The 22,372-nt window shown below is 46.2% G+C and overlaps 1 protein-coding gene across 1 annotated transcript in view; it reads right to left on the bottom strand.

Annotated features, from left to right (window-relative positions):
* The window catches only part of PLXNA2 (plexin A2), a 324,134-nt gene that overhangs the window by 72,128 nt on the left and 229,634 nt on the right, over window positions 1–22,372 (bottom strand). The window contains exons 11-14 of the mRNA XM_054026508.1: window positions 20,933–21,029; window positions 18,627–18,817; window positions 6,150–6,301; window positions 884–1,001 (exon numbers count right to left, since the gene is read on the bottom strand). Coding sequence (XP_053882483.1) covers window positions 884–1,001; window positions 6,150–6,301; window positions 18,627–18,817; window positions 20,933–21,029 — 558 coding nt within the window. The remainder of the gene's footprint in view (window positions 1–883; window positions 1,002–6,149; window positions 6,302–18,626; window positions 18,818–20,932; window positions 21,030–22,372) is intronic.

Here is a 22,372-nt window from a genome sequence, read left to right as displayed (position 1 = left end):
ACCTGAAGGGGGCTTTCAAAGAGGATGGAGCTCGGCTGTTCTCAGTGGTACCAGATGACAGAACAAGGAGCAATGGTCTCAAGTTGCACTGGTGAAGGTCTAGGTTGGATATTAGGGAACACTATTTCACTAGGAGGGTGGTGAAGCACTGGAATGGGTTACCTAGGGAGGTGGTGGAATCTCCATCCTTAGAGGTTTTTAAGGCCCTGCTTGACAAAGCCCTGCTTGGGATGATTTAGTTGGTGTAGGTCCTGCTTTGAGCAGGGGGCTGGACTAGATGACCTCCTGAGGTCTCTTCCAACTTTAATCTTTTATGATTCTGAACACGTACAGTGGAGAGCAGCAAGAAGCAACACAATAGATTTATCCCAGTAAATTAAATACAAAAGTAACATGTCTTCATTATTCTTCCCCTCCCGAGAAAGAGGAAAATTGTGAACAACATGACACCAGTTCCATGGCAGGATAGTACCTAGCTACAGGATGAACTTACATTAACATAGTGCTTCTGCTCAGAGGATCTCAAGATACTTTACAAACAGGACCTAATTGAGCTCAACAATTCTGTGAAGCAGGTAAATAGTATCACCATTTAACATGCAGGGAAAATAAAACAGAAGTCTGGGGACATAAACTTCGGCCAGTGGAAGCCACAGGGGCTCAGCATGTCTGAAAAAATCAGACCGCTTGATTAGGTGCTTGTACAACATCACAGAGAAGTCAGTGTTAGAGTCATAATTTGAACTCAGGACTTCCTGGCTTCCCATCTCACACCCAAGCCACAAGTCCATCAAAAGCACACTCCTAGTATGTGTATCAGCCAAAATCAGAAAAGATGCTTTGGCTCGCCCATCCCTCCCACTGGTTTTGCCCAGGTACTCACCACAAACATGTACTGTTGTGAGGATGTGGCCATGAACTCAGGTTTGCACTCTCCGATGCAGAGGCGCACTGGACCGGAACTGATCCCTGGGAGTGCCTGCCCCATCTCACACACAATTCTGAAAATATAAAACCCACAAATGAGACCCTAGTAGGTAGATGCAGCAGTGACTTACTCAGCTGGATGGTTCCCTTTCTCCCTTTATTTTGACGTCTGCTGCTCTCCCCTTTCGAAGGAGCTAATTACTATTTTTCCCCCATGTAATAATTAAAAAAAAAATCAAAATTAGACATAATTATTACAAGCTGTAAACTCCAGAGCAATGCAGAGCACTAATGGCAAATATATTAGCCTGAAGCAAAGTAAGTGTGAAGTCCTCAGAGTAATGAATGAGTTCATTAAGGAACAGCTCACATTGTGGGTTCCTGTTTAATCAGAAGTGGAGAGACCCATTAGGAGATGACAGACACGGGCCTTTGCGTAGAAGGTAAGTTTACTCCTTATACTGATGAAAGAAGGTTAGTGGAACTGAATTGTATGGATACAGTATTCTTCACCTAGTCCAGATCAGTACCTGAGGATAGGCTCTCAGGCAGGGAAGGGGTAAAAAATCATAGCATTTAGAATGTGAACATGAGATACTCAATAGAAACGTCATGGATCAGGATGGCAGCTCAGGATGGTGGTCAGGAGAGAGGCAGGAAAGAAAGTGTGGCAAGGCCCCTTCTGCCTGGCTGGAGTTAGCGCTCCCTCCTCTGGCAGGAACAGGGCCTGGGGTAAATCAGCCCCACTCTGGAGCATGTCTGTCTTTCCTCTTCGGGGTTTGTTTCTCAGCGCCTGCCCGGTAGGCGTCTGGCAAACAAAGGGAAACAAGTCTATAACACATCGAAACAAAAGGGGAAATACCTTTCCCTGCCCTCCTCACTGGGGCAGGGGTTGTCCTGCCACTGGCCCCGGGGTGTCAGTCCTTCCCCTAAACAGGCACTGGGTTTGGGGTGTCTCCCCTATGGGAAGGAGCGCAGTCTCTCACGCTGGAGAAGCCTATCTCCCTGCTGCCACCAGCCTTGCAACAGTTTGTCCCCCCTCCCCAGGAGAGAGGTTTTAACAGTTTTCAGGCAGCCCTTACTTGGACTCAGGTGTCCCTAGCTGACCTGAAGTAACCCCTTCCCAGCTTGTAGGAAAAAGGGCCTTTAGCATTCTAGGGCTAACATATCTGTTTCCCCAGACCCTCCTGCAGTCGTCCGGCCTGCCGGTGTCACAAAAGGAAGATCTTGATCCTGCCCTTGGTTGCATGACACAAATCTCCCTGGGTCACATGCAATACCTGATTTCACCAGGACAGTGGCAATGGGTAACATGTACTGGAAACAGGAACCAGATCATTCTTTGTCACACCAGCGGATTCAATAGGCAGTGAGCCAAGGTTTTCAAAGCCACCTCAGCCAGCATGGATCCTTAGCAATGCCTCAAAAGGGATGCTGCCGGGAGTCATTCCCACTGTGGTGTTAAAAAAACAAAAACACCAGAGCAGTTTGCTAAAGCCTGGTAACCAGAGAGACTAAAAGTGAACAGCCTAGTCTCACTGACCAGGTGGATGGGAGTGAGAAAGGTGAACAAAGAGGATCAACTGTGAAAAGCAGATTAAGCACTAGGTAGGTACGTGGATGGATAGATGGCATGGGATATATAAATATATTAGATAATGGAAAACTCTGCTGCAGTAACTAACTGGTCCCTGCTGGTCAGTCCCAATGGAAAGGCCAAGGGCGGATGGTGCATAGATACCGAACTCCCTACCAGAGCAAGGTTGAAGATATATTGGCCAGGAGAGTGTGGGGAAAGCTTGTACTACCGCTGCTCGTACTTAGATAAACAGAAGTCTTCAGTCTCTGAAGTGATCATTTGAGCAGCTCTCACCCATGCTAGACTCACTAGCGAATAAAAAGGATTTAAAGAAAAAAAAAAAATCTGTAGACAAAACGCGCAGCTGATGCTAGGAGGCTTAGCAAAATACAAACATGCTAGCAAAGAGCCTTAATGTGAAAACCATTATCACTACACATCAAAATGGGTTTCCTATAGAGACGCTGCCTTTGGAGAACAGAGGCTGAAGTGTCTCCGCTGTGTGCCTAAATTTGCCACGCTTTGCTCTCTCTTCCCCTTTCAACTCGACGGAACTTTCTCCCCGGAGCAGCATTTTGCTGCTGCTTCTCCATGAAGGCAGGAGCAGCAAGAAGAGAGTGATGTTGTTCTGGCACGGGCAGTCTGTGGGAGATGGGGAATCATGACAGGCTGAGAAAGCGCTGTGCCCCTGTCTCAGACAGGGCAGGGGCAAGGTGGTTGTGACTGGGAGATTGCTCCTCAGTGTTGCTGCAATCTTGCGAGAGAGAGAGAGAGAGAGAGAGGACAGTCATTATTCCCTCCACCAGATGGGCAGCCAAAACCCAGGGACTAGTTGCAGAAGCCACAAAGAAAGGGTGGTGGGATCCAGGTTTTATTCCAAACAGGGGGACGGGGACACCAGTGCTGGATTTCAGCAAACTCAAGAAAAGATCAAATGACCAAATATTAGCCAGTAATGTGGACCTTTTCATTACTCAGCTGCCCAAATAATACCTTTGAGTAGCCCCAGAACAAGTAACAGGGCACACGTCATTGCATACACCATCAGGCATGTTGGGAATGAGGAATGGTGGCACAAGCTGCTATGGTACGTCTGAGCTCTGATTCCTAATCCAGGCCAAACTCCCAGCAGGTACCCTCCTACAAAATGATGCACTCGACAGAGCTGTAGGGTGCTGATTTCTGGGCTAAGTGGCCCTTTAACCAACATTATCCTAATTGCCAGCTGATAGATTGCATGGCTGGAACATATGGTGAGTCATTACAGTCTCGGAATTCAGTCTGCCCACAGAACCCTTCAGAGGGTCCTTTTATCCGGATTCATCTTTAAAAGGCAGCTCTCATGCTAACACTTGCTGTTATCTGCCCAGGATAAATGTTTTAATGATGTTAACAAACTTTTGAAAGCTTAAGAGCTGCAATTAGAATTGTCATTATAAAATCAGGATTTCATACTATCAAAGGAGGATAATTTTATAATCTCCCATCCCTGATTTCAAAAATAAAATACTACAGTTTTATAGCATAACGGAGAGAAATCACCATGTCTTACAATGGTATTAGTGCACTGCTTTGAGTCATTAATATAATAAAATACTAATAATACTTTGCAGTTCGGTAGCATCTTTCCACCAGTGATCTGAAAGCACTTGACAAATCCCAAGGCTATGTCTACACTCAGAGCTAGGGGTGTGAATGTGCTGCTCACGTACACACTCATTGAGCTAGTGTGAGTCCAAAACAGCAGCATAGGCAAGGTAGCTCTGGTAGTGGTGGCACGACTGAGCTGTGCCAAGTACAAACCCACCTGAAACTGTGGATAGACACTTGGCATGGCTCAGCCATGCCTCCAAGGCTGCCTCCCGTGCTACCGCGGCCAAACTGATCTTTATACTTGCCTTAGCTTAATGAGAATGAGCATGAGTATGTGTGCATGAACAGTGGCATCCCATCCCGAGTTCGAAGTGTAGACATAACCTGAGCTGCTCACAGTCCCCCCCGCCCACTAAGAACAGTAGATAATGTTATTATCCTTATTTTAAAGATGTGGAAACTGAGGTACAGAGTGATTAAAGTAACTGGCCTAAACTGACACAGCAAATAAAGGGAAGACCTTGGAACAGAACTCAAAAATCCTGACTTGCAGTCTCCTGCTCTAACCACTGGACTATATTATTTAAAATAAGGGATCTTCCCAGCCTGAAATCTCTTCTCCCTACCTCCTGGAGTGACCGAACCCCCCATTTCAGTTTACAGTACCAGCATCGCTGACCTGAGCGGCAGGTAACTGAGATGGACTTAGACTTCACTCGGTGTTTACGAGCGAATGGTCAGGGGAATATGATCAGGGCTAAGCCTGACTATCCAAAGGGGAACTCAAGCTGAATGTAATCCATCAGAGCTCACCAGAGCAATTCTCCCTTGCCCTGGCCTTACAGACAAGTTTATCTTGCTGAGCAGGTCGCTATCCTTTCTGCAAAATCTGTATTTAGTCCATGTGAAAGGAATTGAGTCCCCAGGAACAATGTACTTTAGCTAGGGACAGCACAGAAACAGCTCAGGTAGTGACTAGGCATGAAAGGGGAGCTCAGTCTTCACAGCCTCTCTGCTGGGACTGCCAGCAAGGGGGTGAATTAAAGCCAACTGCTTTTAGTGACAGACACGTCCTCTGCTTTGAGAACTAGACTGAGACCCGCCAAACTCATTTCACTCAAGCCATCAAAGAACAACCACTTTCAGCGGCTACAGACCCTGGGACAGATCCATTCTCAGTCCCTTGGGTTTCTCCTTCTCTCCGACTTGCTCCGACAGTGCGGCACTGTATCTGTATGAGCTGCCAGAGCACCTTGCCAGTGCAGTAAAGATTACTCAATAAAAGAAGTTGCTTAACATATTCCATCTTGCCCACTCTGCATGAATGCACCCCCTACTCTCGTAAGCATCTTGGCATCTTGGCTAACATAAAATAGAACTTCCAGAAAAAAAAAAACCCAATCTGAAATGGGGACATGTGTCACTTTGGGAGGTTTATTTGCCTGTCCTCTGTTACACGCCTATTTTCTAATTTTCGGCTGACATTTTTCTCAGTGAAATAAATGAATTGACTCCAGCGGAGGCCTATTCGGATTAAACTGCTGTCACCGCCTCACACACCTAACAAATGGTTGCCTGCCTTCAGCAGCGCGGGATGCATTCCAACCGGAGGGGAGGGAGGTGGGAAGGCTGAGGGTAAACAGCAAGGTGCTCATCAGAAAAGTTGCTTAGCAAAGCAGGAGCCACGGTGCAGAAGGAAACAAAATGCTTAATAAACCTTTAAAAGGGCCGGTTAGTGCCTGGGATGAAATCCAAGCATGTGATCCTTAGCAGGTGTAAACTGGCCCAGCCCCATTTAAGGCAGGAGAGCTACATCCGTTTACAACCACTGAGGATCTGGCCCGCAAGGCACTGCCACAGTTCTGCAGAGCAGGGAGGAGAGAGGCAGGCAGTGACTGGAGCACGTCTCTGACTCATGGCCTGTGCTTTTGCTTTCATCACGAAGAACAGGCCTTCGGAAGGGCTGCTAGATCGGGTGCTGTACACCAAGACGCCAGGAAACTAAAGGCATCCGCTAGTGAACTCTAAGAGCCGGGCCAAGTGCACTTACTGCTCCGCGATGACGTACTGCTCCTGCAGGGGAGTGCACTGCACCCCCGCCACCTGCACGTTGTGGGCAATCTCGGAAAAATCCAGCCCCAGGTTCACGCCATGGATCGTCACCCGCGTCCCTCCTTCTGGGGGCCCTGACACTGTCAGGATCTGGAGAGGAAACAAAATACAGCATCTGCATTACTATCGCCTCCTGGCAGGTGCCTTGAGCCTGCTCATGTCCTGGCACTTTCTTTGCACCAGGTCTGGAGGGATCCCTCGAAGGGCTGGCAGCTGCAACCAACCGACCGGCAGCCTATTAATGCTGCAGACAGGAGGGGAGATGATCCTGCCAACTTCTCCTCACCGTTTCCCACCAGCAGAGGCTGAAGAGATGCAGCATGGTAGGAAAGAGTTAATCCATTGTACTTCCTCACAGCGACTCTGCTCCTGCAGCAATAGGGGTGCTGTGGGCCTGCCTGCAGGTAAGTCTGCACAGCTGCATGCAGGAAGCTTGCACAGCCCCCTGGCGTGATCCCACAGCACTGACCCGCCGGTGACTTACTGTGCACACAGGCACCATTGGGGGCTGCCATTCGCTCTTCAGCCCATTGGGGGAGTAATGCCAATTCATTCATCAACACAGGGAGATAATGGGGAAATAACCCAGGGATCCTCTCAGACCCACTGGGCTTTGCAGATGGAACTTGTTTACGGCACAGTGGTTCATTCACACAAAGACCTTGGCTTTACCCCGTCAGGACCTAGGAGAGTCTTTGGATGGTTTCCCCACAAAGCCCAGTGCTTCCTTCACCTGTTTTGCTGTATAATGAATTTTATCACGCAAAGCTGAACGCAAACACCGAACACTGCAACCGACATCATTTCCACCTGGCTCCTCGGGGCGGCCAGAGACTCCCATCATCATCCCCAGTCCAGCACACCTCTCTCACTTCCATGCCCCATATCACGCCCAGACATCTTGCAGTAGTCATGGGAGCCAGCGTCTGTGCCTACTGTGCCGGAACCGACGATGGCTGGAGTGCTGCAGCTGGCAGAGGCCTGAACAATATTAGCAGCAGAAATATCTGCTAGAAAGATAGGATCAGCTCCCTTTTTATAGACTTATATACAAGATCATAACCTTAAAGAAGTGGGCTGCTGCTATGGAGAACTTCATTACGTTCTGCCTTGGACGGTCTCTGAATTTTAATACCACATTTTATTAGTGAGTAAGGCAACGAGAAGCACTTCAAACAACTCTTTGAAATGCTAAAGGGTGAGGAGTACATTCTAAAGATGTCCATTTATAGTGTATCTCAATCATGATTACCTCCGTTCCAATTGCAATAGGATTTCATTAAAGATCACTCCCCCTCCCCAGCCTGTGGCATGCACTAGGATAGTGAGAGGCCATAGGATTGGGACCCAAGAGACCTCGGTTCTATTCCTGGCTTTTCCACTGGCTTGCTGTGAGGCCTTGGGAAAGTCTCTGTGCCTCAGGTCTTTGTCTGTAAAATGGGGATAAGGATAGAGACTCTCCATTTGTGAAGCACTTTGAGACGGACTGTGAAATTGCTAGTTAAGAGCAAAGGATTATTATTAATGCAAGATTGACTTAATCCCCAGCCTTTGGTTACCAGCTCCAGCTTTCTGACCCTCCCACCATCCTACCCAACTTTTCGGACCGGCTGCCCACTTTCCCCAGGAGCTCAGAACAGCTTCGTAGGTGGGATCTGAATTGTTAGTACATGGAAGGAGATGAAATGTAACACATGAACACTGATAATCATTCATGTTGGCAAATACAGAATATCCCGCTGTTTCAGTAGCTCATCAAAGCAGCCCTCGTTAGAACCCCCGCATATCATGTTCTATTACATCCCCTGGCTACAGATTTAATTGGCATGTGCCCCATCCCGTGACCTCTATGGATGATCCCTTTTTAAACCCCTCCACTTACCTAACACTGGCCTCCTCACATATCCACTACCAGCAATGCAGGAGCCTTCTTCTCCGCAGCATCTGCTGCCTGGAATAGCCTCCCTGTATCTTTCTACCTCATTTTTCTGTTTCCCGTCTCCTTTCAAATCTCAGCTGAAACTATTTCTTTTCTCCCTCCCTTATATGTCTTAATTTCTCTCCCTTCACCTCTGCTCCTATTTATTATTAACTCTGAAGCTGTATGATTTAATTTGGCAAAATGTTCTGGGTTGCAACTTGCTATATAGACCACACGATATACAGCTGCATTGTATTTTAAAATACCGTTCTCTGCACTGCCTAGGCCTCAATTTCTCTCTCTTTGCACTCTGGGTTTTATGACTGAAGGCTTTAATTTAGTCACTATATAGTGTCTGTTGCAACCGCTGCTTTCTGAAACTCATACCACGTAGCATGTCTTGTACCACTTAGCTCTGCAAAGCACCGTGTTCCCAAAGAAGACACTATACAAAAATCAAGTTGTATTGTATTATATTGAACATTGACAGCCCGGGCTGCTAATGTTGACACTGCTAGTCACACATAACCAGAACCCAATTCCTGACAGTTTACTTTCCTTACGACTGTAAATTAGTTGAAACCCTACTTATTGCAGTATTTACACTACAGGATGTGTTGACTTATCACACATCCAAAAAAACCACCCCTGTGGCTTGCCATTTTCTGACCCAACTGCAACCGACAAAACCAGACCGTGTGGCCAAACAAAACAACGTTTTTTTTATATTTTTTATTTTGATAATGTCCTGACCTGGAAAATGCCCGAACCAGATTTCCATTCGACCTAGATTTTAGGGGCCGCTAACTGAACAGTTTTGAAATAACTGTGCCAAAGAGCAGCCCCAGGGTTAGAACAGATGCATTCAATTAATTACAGCTGGGGAGATTCAGTCAAAACCCTAGAAAGGAGCAAAGTCTTAGAGGTCCAGTTGTGCAGAACTTCGGTGACCTCCTCTGAGCAGAACTGGACTCGGCCTGTGCACGGCACGACGCAGTGCGACTGCCATGCTGAAACGGCAGCAGCAGCTGGACTTTGGGTTATTTTTTTACATACCATGGTCAGACCCTATACTTATGTGGATGCACAACCCAATTATGCACAGCAAGTCTGACCCGAGGCTGCTGCTGACATCACGGTGTCTCTCGAATTTCAGCGACAGCCAGTCACACTTGGGGGATGCATGAACTGGAGACAGGAGATTCTCGTTAAGAATAATCTCATTTTCTGTTCTGAGATGCAGGAGGAAACAGTCTCCACGTAACAAGACCATCTCATTCTATTTAAGACCTCTTCCCATGTGTCTACATTGTTATACTGTGCTCATCACCAGGGTATTTTAGTTCTCTCTTGCGAAGACAAATCCTGACGGTTTCTAGAACATCTGTTATATCAATTAAAATGGGATTGGGAGTAAGCACTCCTGGGTTCTGTTCCCAGCTCTGCAACTACCTCATTGTGTGGCCTGAGCAAGTCACTTTCCCGCTCTCTGCCTCGGTTTCCCCATCTATAAAATGGGACATAGTAGGCTTTGCATAAAAGGATCAGCATCAGAGACTAGTAGGTGAAAGAATAATGTTTTGCATTTGCATAGATCTTATCTTCATAAAAGTGCAGGAATATCACCAAAGTGACCGGAGAGATGATATTATAAAGCCTGGGGGAGCTGCACCAGTGCAAATGCCTATTGTACACAGGCAAAGCCACTGTTCGCACTGGTGCTGCTTACTCCAGCTTGGAACCAGGGTAAGCTGCAGCAAAGCAAAAGACAGCTTACCCTGTTTGCACTGATGTGGTGACGCAGCGGCTGGAATCAGGGCAAATCCTCAGTGCAAGTCAGTGTGTTCTGCACTGTCCAGCCTTCTCCAGGGCAGTTCAGATATTAGTGGTCCATTACCCCTGTAAGGGGTCAATATTCAAGTTTACTGCACCTCTACCCCGATATAACATGAATTCGGATATAACGCGGTAAAGCAGCGCTCCGGGGGGCCGGGGCTGCACGCTCCGGCGGATCAAAGCAAGTTCGATATAATGCGGTTTCACCTATAACGCGGTACGATTTTTTGGCTCCCGTGGACTGCGTTATATCGGGGTAGAGGTGTATTTTAAATGGAGTTATCAAGCAGTTCAGTTTAAACACAACACTGGATTAGTTTATAATGAAAAAAAATAAAACAAGATGATTTAACTACACAGAGAAAGAGCTTAAGTGAGAACAAGTATAAGGTATTAAAGTCAGAAATGGATACAAGAGAAATAAAGATAAGTTTTAGCTACCAGAAACGTTTTAACAAGCTAGACTTGGTTCCAGGCAAAATCCTTACCACAGATCACAGCAACAGGGCTGACCAAATTCTCAGGTCAGGAACTCCCCTAAGTCAGAGGGCTGGTTCCTTTGTCATCTTAGATGAAAGAGAGATGGGGAGAGAAAGCTTGGGGTGCTTTTGTCCCTCGCTTTTACAGTCCAGTCACCCTTTGAATTGCATTTTCCTGAGGTTTCAGAGTGGTAGCCATGTTAGTCTGTATCAGCAAAAACAACAAGGAGTCCTTGTGGCACCTTAGAGACTAACACATTTATTTATAAGCTTATGCTCATATAAATTTGTTAGTTTCTAAGGTGCCACAAGGACTCCTCATTGATTTTCCTGAGGGTTACCCCTGATAAAGTGCCTTCCAGCTGTGAGGACGGAGACATGGAATCTTATGGTGAAAGAAGTTCCATGTTGTTTGCTAAAATGCAGATCGACCTGTTCCTGCCCCACTTTGTTGCCAAATAATGGCCAATTGACCACTGATTGTCAATTAACTTTGATGACACCCTGGTTCACCCCATCCCCAGACTTGTCTGGTAAACACCCATTAGTCATCATTTCAGCTTATGTTCTTAACTCTTTATACAAATGTCGTACATACATTACACAAGAATATTGATGATCAGCATGTTATTAGTTTTTAAATGATACCTCACAAGGTATACTGTGCACAAAGATTACAATGATGTGTAGGGTGTGAATACAGGGGTGCTCTGGGTCACAGATAGGTATTACTGAACCTATTTTAGAGACAGGGAAACTGACACAGAGAGCAGAAGTGATTCATCTAGAGTCACCCCACAGAGCCAGGACAAGAACCCAGAAGTTGTGACTCCCAGTCACCCCTACGCTAACCATCAGACCCCATTTCCCTCTCAGAGCAGGGAACAGAACCCAGGAATCCTGATTCCCAGCTCTCCCGTCCTTACCTACCATTAGAAAGTTCCCTCCCCTAAGGTAGGATCCAGTTTTTTTAGCATCATTAATGTTTCCTGTGACCCCAGTTGGGTTGGTTCACCATTTTCAATGTAAAACAACACAGAGCTACAAAAAGCAGGGTCTGTGTGTGGGATGGAGATGTGTCTTACAGCTGATCCTAAGGATATCCTTGCTACAGTCAGAGGTGAGCCAGACAGTCCTGCAGTATAAGCGACTATCATACCCCATCACACTCAGCATCAAAGACACAACAAAAAAGATAAGAGTCCCAGCCACGCAAAGAGTGGCAAAAAAAATTACCAAAGTGTCATTTACCTTCTCTCTCTTCTTTTTTGTCCTTTTATTTTTTTATTATGTTCTAAGCTAGCTGGATCCCAGCTGATGAGCCCAGCAGGGACCCAGCACATAAGCATCCCTAGCTCCTCATCCCGGCATGATCCCTCCTTGTCTCTGTCTTAGCTGATAGCACATTCAGAACCTAATTGTTATCTCAGCAGAGCAACTCCATTATTCAGCCTGACACTACCCCCCTTTAGCTGTTTGTTGCAGTGATGTTATATTAATGAGGCCTGCAAATAAATGAATAGGAGATCAGAGAGCTGCTTGTTCTCAAGAAAACTGGTTTTTTATTTATTTATCACAGAGGCTGCAGACATTAGGGAAGTTTTATGCTGTTAAAGAAGGGACACTGCTGACGGAGGCAAGAGCATAGACTCGGGTCCTGTAAACCAGTGCTTCTCAAGCTATCTGATGTGGGGGACCCGGCAATTTTTTTCCCCAATGTGCCAGGGACCAGTGCCATATTATTACCCTATTCAACGCTCTTATGAGGAAACTCGCTGTGGACCTGCAGCCGATGGCTCACGGACCGGCACCCGTCCATGGACCACCACTTTGAGAAACACTGCTGTAAACGGAAGGACTGCATGTTAACTATAATTCATTTCCTTTCATTTCAGTGACAACAGGGTTTCTCTTTGGCATTTACATATCTCCCCGTGATGCTGGGAACCTGGATGCAAGTGCACTGGGCTAGGGTATGAGAACTAGAGCACTGAACTGACTGGAGAGAGGGAAGCTAACTGCAAACAGGATAAATGGTGAAGAGTCTTTCAGTGGGAATGATTCAAGAGCTTAGTTACACGGGCCAGTATAGGGGGTCAAACTCGGCGCTCTGTTCCACTGGTGCAACCCTATTGAACCCTGCGCTAAGGGTCTGCCTGTAGGCTCCCCTAAAACTCAGACCCCTGAAAATGGAAGACATTGATTTGTTAGCACAAGCAGAACCATATCTTCTGCTCGTGTCAAGCTCAGAGTCCACTTAGGTCAATCCCCTAAGATTCAAACATTCCCTGGAGAGACCCCTCGTGCCTCCAGCTTTGAAGGAGACACACAGGCCGGGTGATGGAGGCAACCAATCTGCAATAACCACGGCTAAGCTATGCTCTCTTTTACTTGGACGGAGACCGCCGATATTACTTTCCAAGTTGGACAGTGATAAAATATTCTATGGCAGTGCCCAGCCCACAGCTAGCATGAACACCGCAGGGATGGAATCTCCAGCTCAGAACACGAGCAGCTTAGCTGCAAGTTGTTTTGTGGTTTTATTTCTCCTGCTTAACTCAAGGAGAAGAAAATAAGACTTCTTAAATGTTACAACTGTCTGAATCATTTAGTATGAGGGAAACTGCCGGCGGAGCCTATTTTGCTCCTGGCGTCTTGTAACCCAGCCTTGTGCAAACAGTACAAATGCTTGTGGGAAAGAGAGGGAGTTGCATTCTGTTGAAGGGGGAGAAGGGAGAAGTTTATTTATTGTTAAAAGATTATTGAAAAATAAAAAAGGAAACAAAACGCCTCTGAGATAAAAGATCTCTGAACCCATCAGGCTGGTAGAATAGGAGTTAGCATCACATGGAAGTGAGCAGGTGGTGCTCTCAATTCAATGGCTACATAACCAAGGTGACATTCACCCCTGGGCAAAGAAGCAGCGCACACAGCCTCTGCACCACTTAATTGCACCTTAAGTCTAAATTTAAGCATATGCTTAAGGGTTTTGCTGAATCAGGACCTAAGTAAACACAAGGGCCTTAAACCATGGTTCAGTGGGAGTTAAGAGCCACAGGGGCCTTGTGCTTTGTGCCCAGAGTGAATTTCACACAGGGAGTGATCGTTGTTGGTGCCTTGAGAGGTTTTTGTTAATTCCCTGCATGCCCTTTTTTATTTTAAATTAACAGACACTGGCCTGTGGAAATTCTGCGGCCATGCTACCCGAGCCGAGGCTGCTGCAGGTTAGAAAAACTTCCAGGCTGGCAGTGCCTCCTGGTTATTAGAAAACAAGTCAAATGAGCTTGGGGACGTCTGAGTAGCCCCATATGGGCATCTCACCTAAGATCAAGCATGGAGCTCCTTACCCGGGTGATCCAGCTCTGGTTCGACCAGTCCTAGACGACCAGTACAGGCCTTCACCCATCAGGGGTAGGTAAGCAGAGTACCATGCTGCTATGTGAGGTGAATCTTTGGAGTGAGCCCTTACAAACTAAGGTTCATTCTATCGAGGCACCTCTAATAAAGCCAGGGCTTTGTCCTTTGCCAATTTCCCCACTCCCTCCACCAATGTGTTTGTACACCAGCTGGTTGCCCCAGAGGTGGCTGCATTTCATCGGTGCACATTCCATATTCTGTATGGCGTTTTGAGATCAGTGATGCTGAAAAGGCATGATGGAAAAAGAATACATTATTCAGTCGCCAGTGAAATCAGCCCCTCCCTGTAGACTGGGTAAGGTTATAGCACAAGTTATTCCCTCATAATATCTGGGGCACTCGGGAGATAACCGTTCTGGATTCCTGCCTGTGGACACAAGTGTCTAACTCTATGGTGATAACTGGAAGAAACATAAGCGCAGACACTGAGTGTACACACGTGTGCATGTCCATGTATGCACCTATTGAGGTGTCTGAGCTCCAGCAGAAGGGTGAGCTGGAGAGAAATTCATGTTCAGACGTTCAAATGTTAGATAAGGAGAATATTGCTAGATGAGAGACTCACTTGCCCATACTAGAATCTCATGGATTTCACTTGACAAGGCCATATTCTGCTCTGTTACACCAGCGTAAACCCTGAGCAGCTCCACTGAAGTCAAAAGCGTTACTCCAGATTTGCAAAGAGAAGAATATAGCCTCTTCTCTCTTTCGCTCTGCTGGAAAATGTAACATTGCCTGAATCCTCCTTTTCTGTTGAGGTTAATGTTTCTCATGATCTTAAACTGCAGGGAGTTAGTGAGCTTACATAGAGCTGGAGAAAGCATTAAATAGGAAACCAACGAAAACTTGTCACAATGGGTCAGGAGTCCTATCGCATTTCAATTTGCCAAGGGTTTCCTTTTCTCTAGGTTGAGCTGACTATGAGCTCAGATGCACCCTGGTGGCTGCTGTCAGGGACAGCCATCGATGATTCCAAGGCGAATTTTATTACAGCGAGGGTGCTGGAGGGAAAAAGAGTGACCAATGAGCTCCTAATCTGGCTTTTATACAAATCAAGAGACTCTTGGACTGTTCCCTGTTGGGGAAGGCCTAGAACATACTCTCTTGGGGTGGGTCTGTCAAAACCAAGCTACAGCCTGTAAAATAATCCAAAATTGACGTTTGATTTAGGAGAGGCAGCAATCCCTGAACTCATTCCACCAAGCTCGGCTGCTTGATTTCTTAACCTGCTGATCTCTTTGTACAATCAGCACCGCCATTATCCTTGCTTTTCTATAGCCCTGCAGAACTAGTACATTTTAGTCTCTAACAACCAGCAGTGGTGAAACTGCACAAGAGATGGGGATGCAAGATCTTTTCAGCTAAAAGCTGTGATTTCATTGGCTGAAAGGCATCTGGAGGGGGCCACATATCAGGCTCCAACAACAAAGGATGACATGATAGGGCCCAAGTATGAAAATCACCCATGTTTTCATAAGACAGACAGGGTGGGGAGAGTCGGGGGGGGGGGTTACTGAACTCGGGTGGCTAACCAGAATCTCTGCCAGAGACGCAACATCCATGCAGCTATTTTTAGTGCACTAGCTCAAACCCTGCTACCACAAGTCAGTCTACCCAGGCTGGGAGACTCCCTTCCAGCTGCAGCACGGGACTGGCAGGTAGTATCTCCTTTTACCAACTCCCTCTGAGGCCTAGGACCAGTCAAACTCTTTGGGCCACATTCAGCCCTGGTGCAACCCCACAAATCTACCCCAGTGCTTAATGCTTGTTTTCTCCCCTCCCTCTCGGTCAAAGGAGGATAATGATATTTACCCGGCTCACCAGAGGTTGTGACCATTAGCTAAAGTCTGCAAAGTGTTCAACAGAGGAACAGCATCACGTAAATGGTAAATATTATTGTGTTTTTAGAAAAGCTCTTGTGTCTGTTTCTTGCTCACAATTTGATGATGATGGAGTGAAATTAATCAGAACCTGACACCTTATAATAATAAGTGTCCTTTCTTGTCAAAAAGTAACAAATTGAAGCATGAACAACAACAACACTGAAAATACAAGGAGGGAGAGGAATGATTTAAAGGGGAAGAGATGAAATGAGGAAAGTGAATCTGAGGAACAGCTTCTGAACCATCACAGGTGTCAGGGCCGGCTCCAGGCACCAGCTTGCCAAGCAGGTGCTTGGGGCGGCCACTCCGGAGAGGGGTGCATATCCAGCTATTCAGCGGGAATTCGGCGGACGGTCCCTCACTCCTGTTCGGAGCGAAGGACCTCCTGCTGAATTGCCACCGCAGATCGTGATCACGGCCTTTTTTTTTGCGCCGCTTGGGGCGGCAAAAACCCTGGAGCTGGCCCTGACAGGTGTTAGTCTGTAGTGTGTCCTCCAAAGGGCAGTAGTGAAAGCACCAACTTATGAGACACACCCCAAGTCTACACGAGACAGCTGCAGGACCTGGATTCAAGCTAACAATAGCAGTGAAGACAGTGCAGACTTTAAGGCAGGCTATGAGTGGAGTCCATAACCAGGGCCTCTGCTGGGCTTGTACTACCGTGCTGAAAGCCGTGCTGTGGTGTCTGCACTGCTATTGTTTCTCACACTGGCTGGATTCAAGCTAGTTCAGGTAGGCTAGCTTGTGAAAAGCTTTTGCTGTGTAGATAAACCCCTAAAGCCCTGGGATCAGAGAAAGCACTGCAGAATAGACTCAAGAGGAGACGCCCTGATTTCAGACAGCCACTGGTGTACCTGCACCCATGCAAACCCTCAGTGTAGACAGGCAACTGGTACTTGCCCTGGGGCAGCTTATTCCTAGTTAAAACCAGGCTAAGCTGCACCGTTACGTTGGCTGCCCATAGCAGCTTGCCTTGTCTACACCAAGGGTTTGCACTGATGGCAGTAATGGCCAGAGCAGTAAGGTCTTGCCCCTTCTAACTTCTATGAGTGTGTGAAAGAGGATCTCATTTTAATTTGTTAGTAAGTTGAACCCAGCTCTGCAGACTAAACAGATATACTTAGCCATCCATTTAATGAGAACATAGGAACGGCCGTACTGGATCAGACCAAAGGTCCATCTAGCCCAGTATCCTGTCTTCCGACAGTGGCCAATGCCAGGTGCCCCAGAGAGAATGAACAGAACAGGGAATCATCAAGTGATCCATCCCCTGTCGCCCATTCCCAGCTTCTGGCAAACAGAGGCTAGGGACACTATCACTGCCCATCCTGGCTAACAGCCATTGATGGACTTATCCATGAACTTATCTAGTTCTTTTTTGAGCCCTGTTATAGTCTTGGCCTTCACAACATCCTCTGGCAAAGAGTTCCACAGGTTGACTGTGCATCGTGTGAAGAAATACTTCCTTTTATTTGTTTTAAACCTGCTGCCTAGTAATTTCATTTGTTGACGTCTAGTTCTTGTATAATGAGGAGTAAATAACACTTCCTTATTTACTCTCTCCACACCAGTCATGATTTCATAGACCTCTATCAGATCCCCCCTTAGTCGTCTCTTTTCCAAGCTGAACAGTCCCAGTCTTTTTAATCTCTCCTTATATGGAAGCCATTCCATACCCCCAATCATTTTTGCTGCCCTTTTCAGAACCCTTTCCAGTTCCAATATATATATTTTTTGAGATGAGGAGACCACATCTGCATGCAGTATTCAAGATGTGGGCATACCATGGATTTATACAGAGGCAATATGATTTCCATTCTAACCACTGAAATATACAAATACATGGCATTGTTCTATGACTATCTGTATCAAAATTTGAACACTGAGGGCTTGGGGTCTGATCTACACATAGAACTTCTACACCTAGATGTTCTAATGGTCCCCTCTAGCCTTAAACTCTGTGATTCTAGGACAATGATTTATTTAAAGTAGTGCAACCCCCCTGTGTGAACAAACTTATTTTGGTGTAAACCAGCCTTATATTGGTTTAGCATAAGGCCACTATGAACAGCTCTCTGCTAAATGGAAAATAAGCCACTCAAACCGTAAAAATGAATTTGCAGGGTTTAACTAAACCTATTTAAAAACGGATTCAGGTTAAACTGGTGCAGCTTGTGTGTAGACAAGGCCTTCATTAAATTGGTGCAAGTCTGTGTGCTGAGAAGGCCTGATTGTCCCTTGTGCAGCCATTCTGATTTGGTAACATTTTATGCCCACTTTACATTCATTTTGCACAGGTGCGAATGGCAACACATAGTGCAGGGCAATGGAAAATTAGACCCTAAATTTGTATTAGAAACTAGCTAAGCAAGAAATCAAAGGCTTCCTGGATCCAACACTCTGATCTGGCCCCCAAGAGCCACCACCAACAGTACAAGCATCACCCCAACAACTGCTTTATAGTGAATAATTCCTCCAGGAGACACCTCGTGTAGGGTCGTAACTCCCTCCCTGTAATCCAGAGAAGTCAATTATAGACTAATTACCTCCCTGGTTTAATTAGTATCCAAGGAGCAGGGCATAGCGGGCACCCCAGTGCTGAGGACACATCCAGACAAATGACAGAGAGGGAATGGTCGGCAGTGAGGGCGTAACCCCTGGTCACACGCTAAGGAAGCAACACATTAATTTTGCGGGAAGCACTGAAGTGTTTTATTCATTCTTCTTCAGTGCAGAATGGAGGATATCTTGTATCTGGGCCAGAAAGGAGGCAGCCAGGAGCAGACACAAATCAATCTGGCATTTCAAGCATGATGAGGTTAAACAGAATGGGCCAGGGATGACAGACAGGCGGACTCGCTGTGGCTGGATTCTCTTACCTCGGTGATGCGGGGATTGGAGCACTTGACGTTCCTGCTGGACCAGTCGAGCCAAGGGTGAATGGGGGAACTGCAGTGCTGCCGGAGCGTGCACTTGGCCTCTCCGCTGCACCAGCCGCATTCGAACTTCTGATCTGCTTTCAGGCACAGGCCGCAGCTCTCCCGCTGGGCGGCGCATTTGTACAGGTGAACTGGGGAGAAGGGAGAGGCGCGGACTGAGCACTGAGCTGGAGACTAAATCTTCAGGACCAAAAGAGCGACATGTGCTTACGGTATCAGTAGAGATGAAGACAGCCCACAATTCCCCTTGACTGATGAAGAGAAGAGACCACCTCATGGAGATGCTTGAAAAAGATGTGTGTGCGGAGGGCGGGGGGAAGAAGGGGAATAGGGCCTGTGGGGGTAATGAACTGAAAGGTTACCGATAGATCTGTCTTGTACCTAAATGGCTGTAAATATTCTGCACAGCTCGCAGGGTACCGTCTCTCACATTTGTTTTTCAACAAGCCGATCGCTCCCTGCCTCTCGCTCTCTAACTCAGCCGTTTCTGATTGCCCTGACCACCGCGGCTGCCCAGGTGACTAGTGCCAGCTGGGACAGAAGCAGCCCTGTTGCAAAGCTGGGCAGCGTAGTTGGAGAACCACAGGGAATGTTAGTCAGGCTCATCAGAGCCACGCACGGTTTTGTTGGCAAAGGAGCTTTTAAGCCTTCTCATTCCCACTTATCCTTTTTCCAGATGTTCTCAGACATTATTGCTCCCATGCTTGCTTTGGAAGGCAGCGTTGAAAACCTCTTTGTTTAGTTTACTCCATTGACCTAAACCAAGAAAGAGCTCATTGAAACAATGTCTCCATTTCCAGGGAGCTTGGCAGGGTCTCCCAACAGGGCTCCAACGTATCAGGTTCCTCAGAAAATTTCAAAGCATTCAAAAGCAAAATATAACTCCTACGTGGATAAACAGGAACCTGTTAAATTGATGTCCCTGCTTCAGCAAAATGGGACTATTAACAGGTATTCTTTTCAGGGGGCTCAGTCTTTTCAGTCTATTTTGCTCTGCAATATACTAGATTTTGTCTCACAGCCATTTATTCTGGTACCGGCTCTATTTTCCTACTGCATTCCTCCTATAGCTGGAAGTATAACAGGTTTCTTTCTTTATCAGGACTTGGCTGCACTAGCTCGCTTCAGAGCAGGGCAAATGTAGATTTTCGACAGGTCAGATCTTTTAACAGGTCTTTTCTAAAATGAGCGTTGTGGCATCCAGAAGCAAAGTCCACATAATGAACTGCAGTATCCATATGGACTACTGCTATTACCGAAGATATAATAAGAGGCACATACAAAGCGCACACTCAATTTTCACATGATCAGAGGTTTTAGATCTAATATCCTGGTTAAATCTACTTCCCTAAAATTATCACAGGCAATTGCGTTTGAGTGATGGGCAAGTGGTATTCCCATGTACAACTTGTAAAACACTTGGGGATCCTACAGGGTGAAGGATGCTATATAAAATACAGAGCTGTAGGGAGGCCCATAGATATTTTCAGAGGTGATAACGCTAGGTTAGGATCGATGTGCCTTGGTAAGTTAATGTATGAAGAAAAGCTTGGACTGCTGCTGCCCATGTTGTGTGGAGAGACAGAGGGTTTTGCAGTCTGTCCAAAGGTGAAGTTTTTGCTGTTGCAGATTTCTAGTCACTTGTTATTTATGCTTATTGCAAATTATTCTCTCTCCTTGCACTCCCAGGCCTGTTAAGTTCATGCTCCATTCCCCTTGTCAAACTATGCAGCACTATTGTACAAGTGTGTCCCATTGGGATTCCCAGATTTCAGTGCCCAACATGAAAACCTCGCCTCAACCTTGTGGATGGCTCAAAGTAACGTGATATGAGAAGCACAGGTCACATCGTACTGATCTGTGACAGAGGGGTTTGAGGCAGCCACATGTGACAGAGATGTCTCTGAGCTGGCTGCCGGTCAATGTGTTTAGTAAAGATTTCCTTTTTGCAGTGTACAGGCTGCTTTCACTAAGGGCCAATTCTGTAATGCTGAGGGTCTGGGCTATGGCTAACTGTGGGCTAGAAATCTGGGCAGAGTCCATACTGGGATCATAATGATGCTGGATACAATGGTGGTGTAACTTGGCTGTGACTAGCAGGGTTCTAACCCAGTCTTCCTGTGAATAGAAATTCCTTTGTCTAGAAATGGGCTTGACCACACACTCCCCCACAAGCCCTTATCAGGTCCCCTCCACCACATGACTCAAGGATAAGACACTGCAGCAGTAAACAGAGCACCCCTTACCTTTCAAATCCTCTGGGTTGTCAATAATGAAGTTTCCATTCCAAACCACAGCAAAATCCACTGCTAAGTTGCTTATGTCCATCCCGTCATAGAGATACTAAGGAACAAGATAAGAAAAATGTTTAGGGGATGTGGTTGGGAGGATGTGTCAGGAAGAGACACCAGGAAGGAAATGACACAAATATATATATTTATAACTAACAACTTTTTGCTTAAAAACACATGATGATGTCTAAGTGACCAACAATTCTAACTCTCATTTCTAGGATCCTGCTTTGGGTCCACATGGTGAGACTCATTTCTCCTTGCCAGAGAAAGATAATTAAAATCAGCTGATGGACCCTGCAAGAGGTAATAGATTAATTATCCCAGACACACTGACTGTTCTCATAAATACAGCCCCACTATTTAATGAGACTAGACTGAGGCTCTACACAGTAGCACTTCTGCCCAGGAGACAGATTGGGACAACTTTCCGTCTAACACCACACTCCCTCAATGTAATCAGGAATGTACAAATGTGCTGCAAAGATCTGACAACTTACTAAGGAAATATTTCAGTCAGTGCGCCCTATTCAGGGTGGAGAGGAGGAATTTTCTAAGTTACCAGTTCAAATCCAGATCAGGGTAGCACTGCCTGGAATGTATATGGGCGGATGCCCAGAGGCCATACAGATGAGTTTGGAGGTCTCAGACCATTCTCCTAGTAGACACTTCACAAGTGCCATAGTCATAATTAGCACATATTGGGCCCTATGCTGGCAGTCTTTGCAGATCAACCAATGACTCCAATTTTCCCACAAGGAAAATGTCAATGGGACTGTAAAAAGCAAGCATATTAAAGAAACCCCACCAAAACGCTTGACTGTTTAGTGTTCCCTTCCTCACAGATTATTTATCCACATTTGTTCTACATCAGCCTTCATGCTGTCGAGCAGGATGTGACCTGAATGGAATAAGTACAGGAATAGGACTCACGAGGTCCAGCGTTCTAATCCCAACTCTGACACTAGCTCCCCATGTGGTCTTGGGCAAGTCACTTAGGGCTTGTCTACACTCAGAAGTTGCACTGGTTTAATGTAGATCTACTTATACTGGTTTAGCACGTCCATATACATTTACCAACGTGAACTAAACATTACAAGCCTGGATTAAACAGATATCAAAGTGGCCTCACCCACATAGAGTTGCTCTGGTTTAACTAAGTCAGTGTAAAACCACACCTCTAGTTGTATTGGTACAACTTTGTGTGCAGACTGGCCCTTAAACTGTCTGCCTCCAGTTTCTCATTTGTATAAAAGGATAATAGGATTTCTCTAAAGCAGGGCTGCTCTGAGTATTTGTTAGGTAATGTTTATAAATCACTTTGGATAGGAAAAGGGCTATTTAGTATTATTACATTTATTATCTACCCTGCTATGGGGCCTACAGAGAGCTAGT

Source organism: Malaclemys terrapin, chromosome 4 (genome assembly GCF_027887155.1).
Source record: "Malaclemys terrapin pileata isolate rMalTer1 chromosome 4, rMalTer1.hap1, whole genome shotgun sequence".
NCBI lineage: Eukaryota > Metazoa > Chordata > Testudines > Emydidae > Malaclemys > Malaclemys terrapin.
Note: the sequence above shows the minus strand (reverse complement) of the source record. Positions and strands in the feature narration are given on the sequence as shown.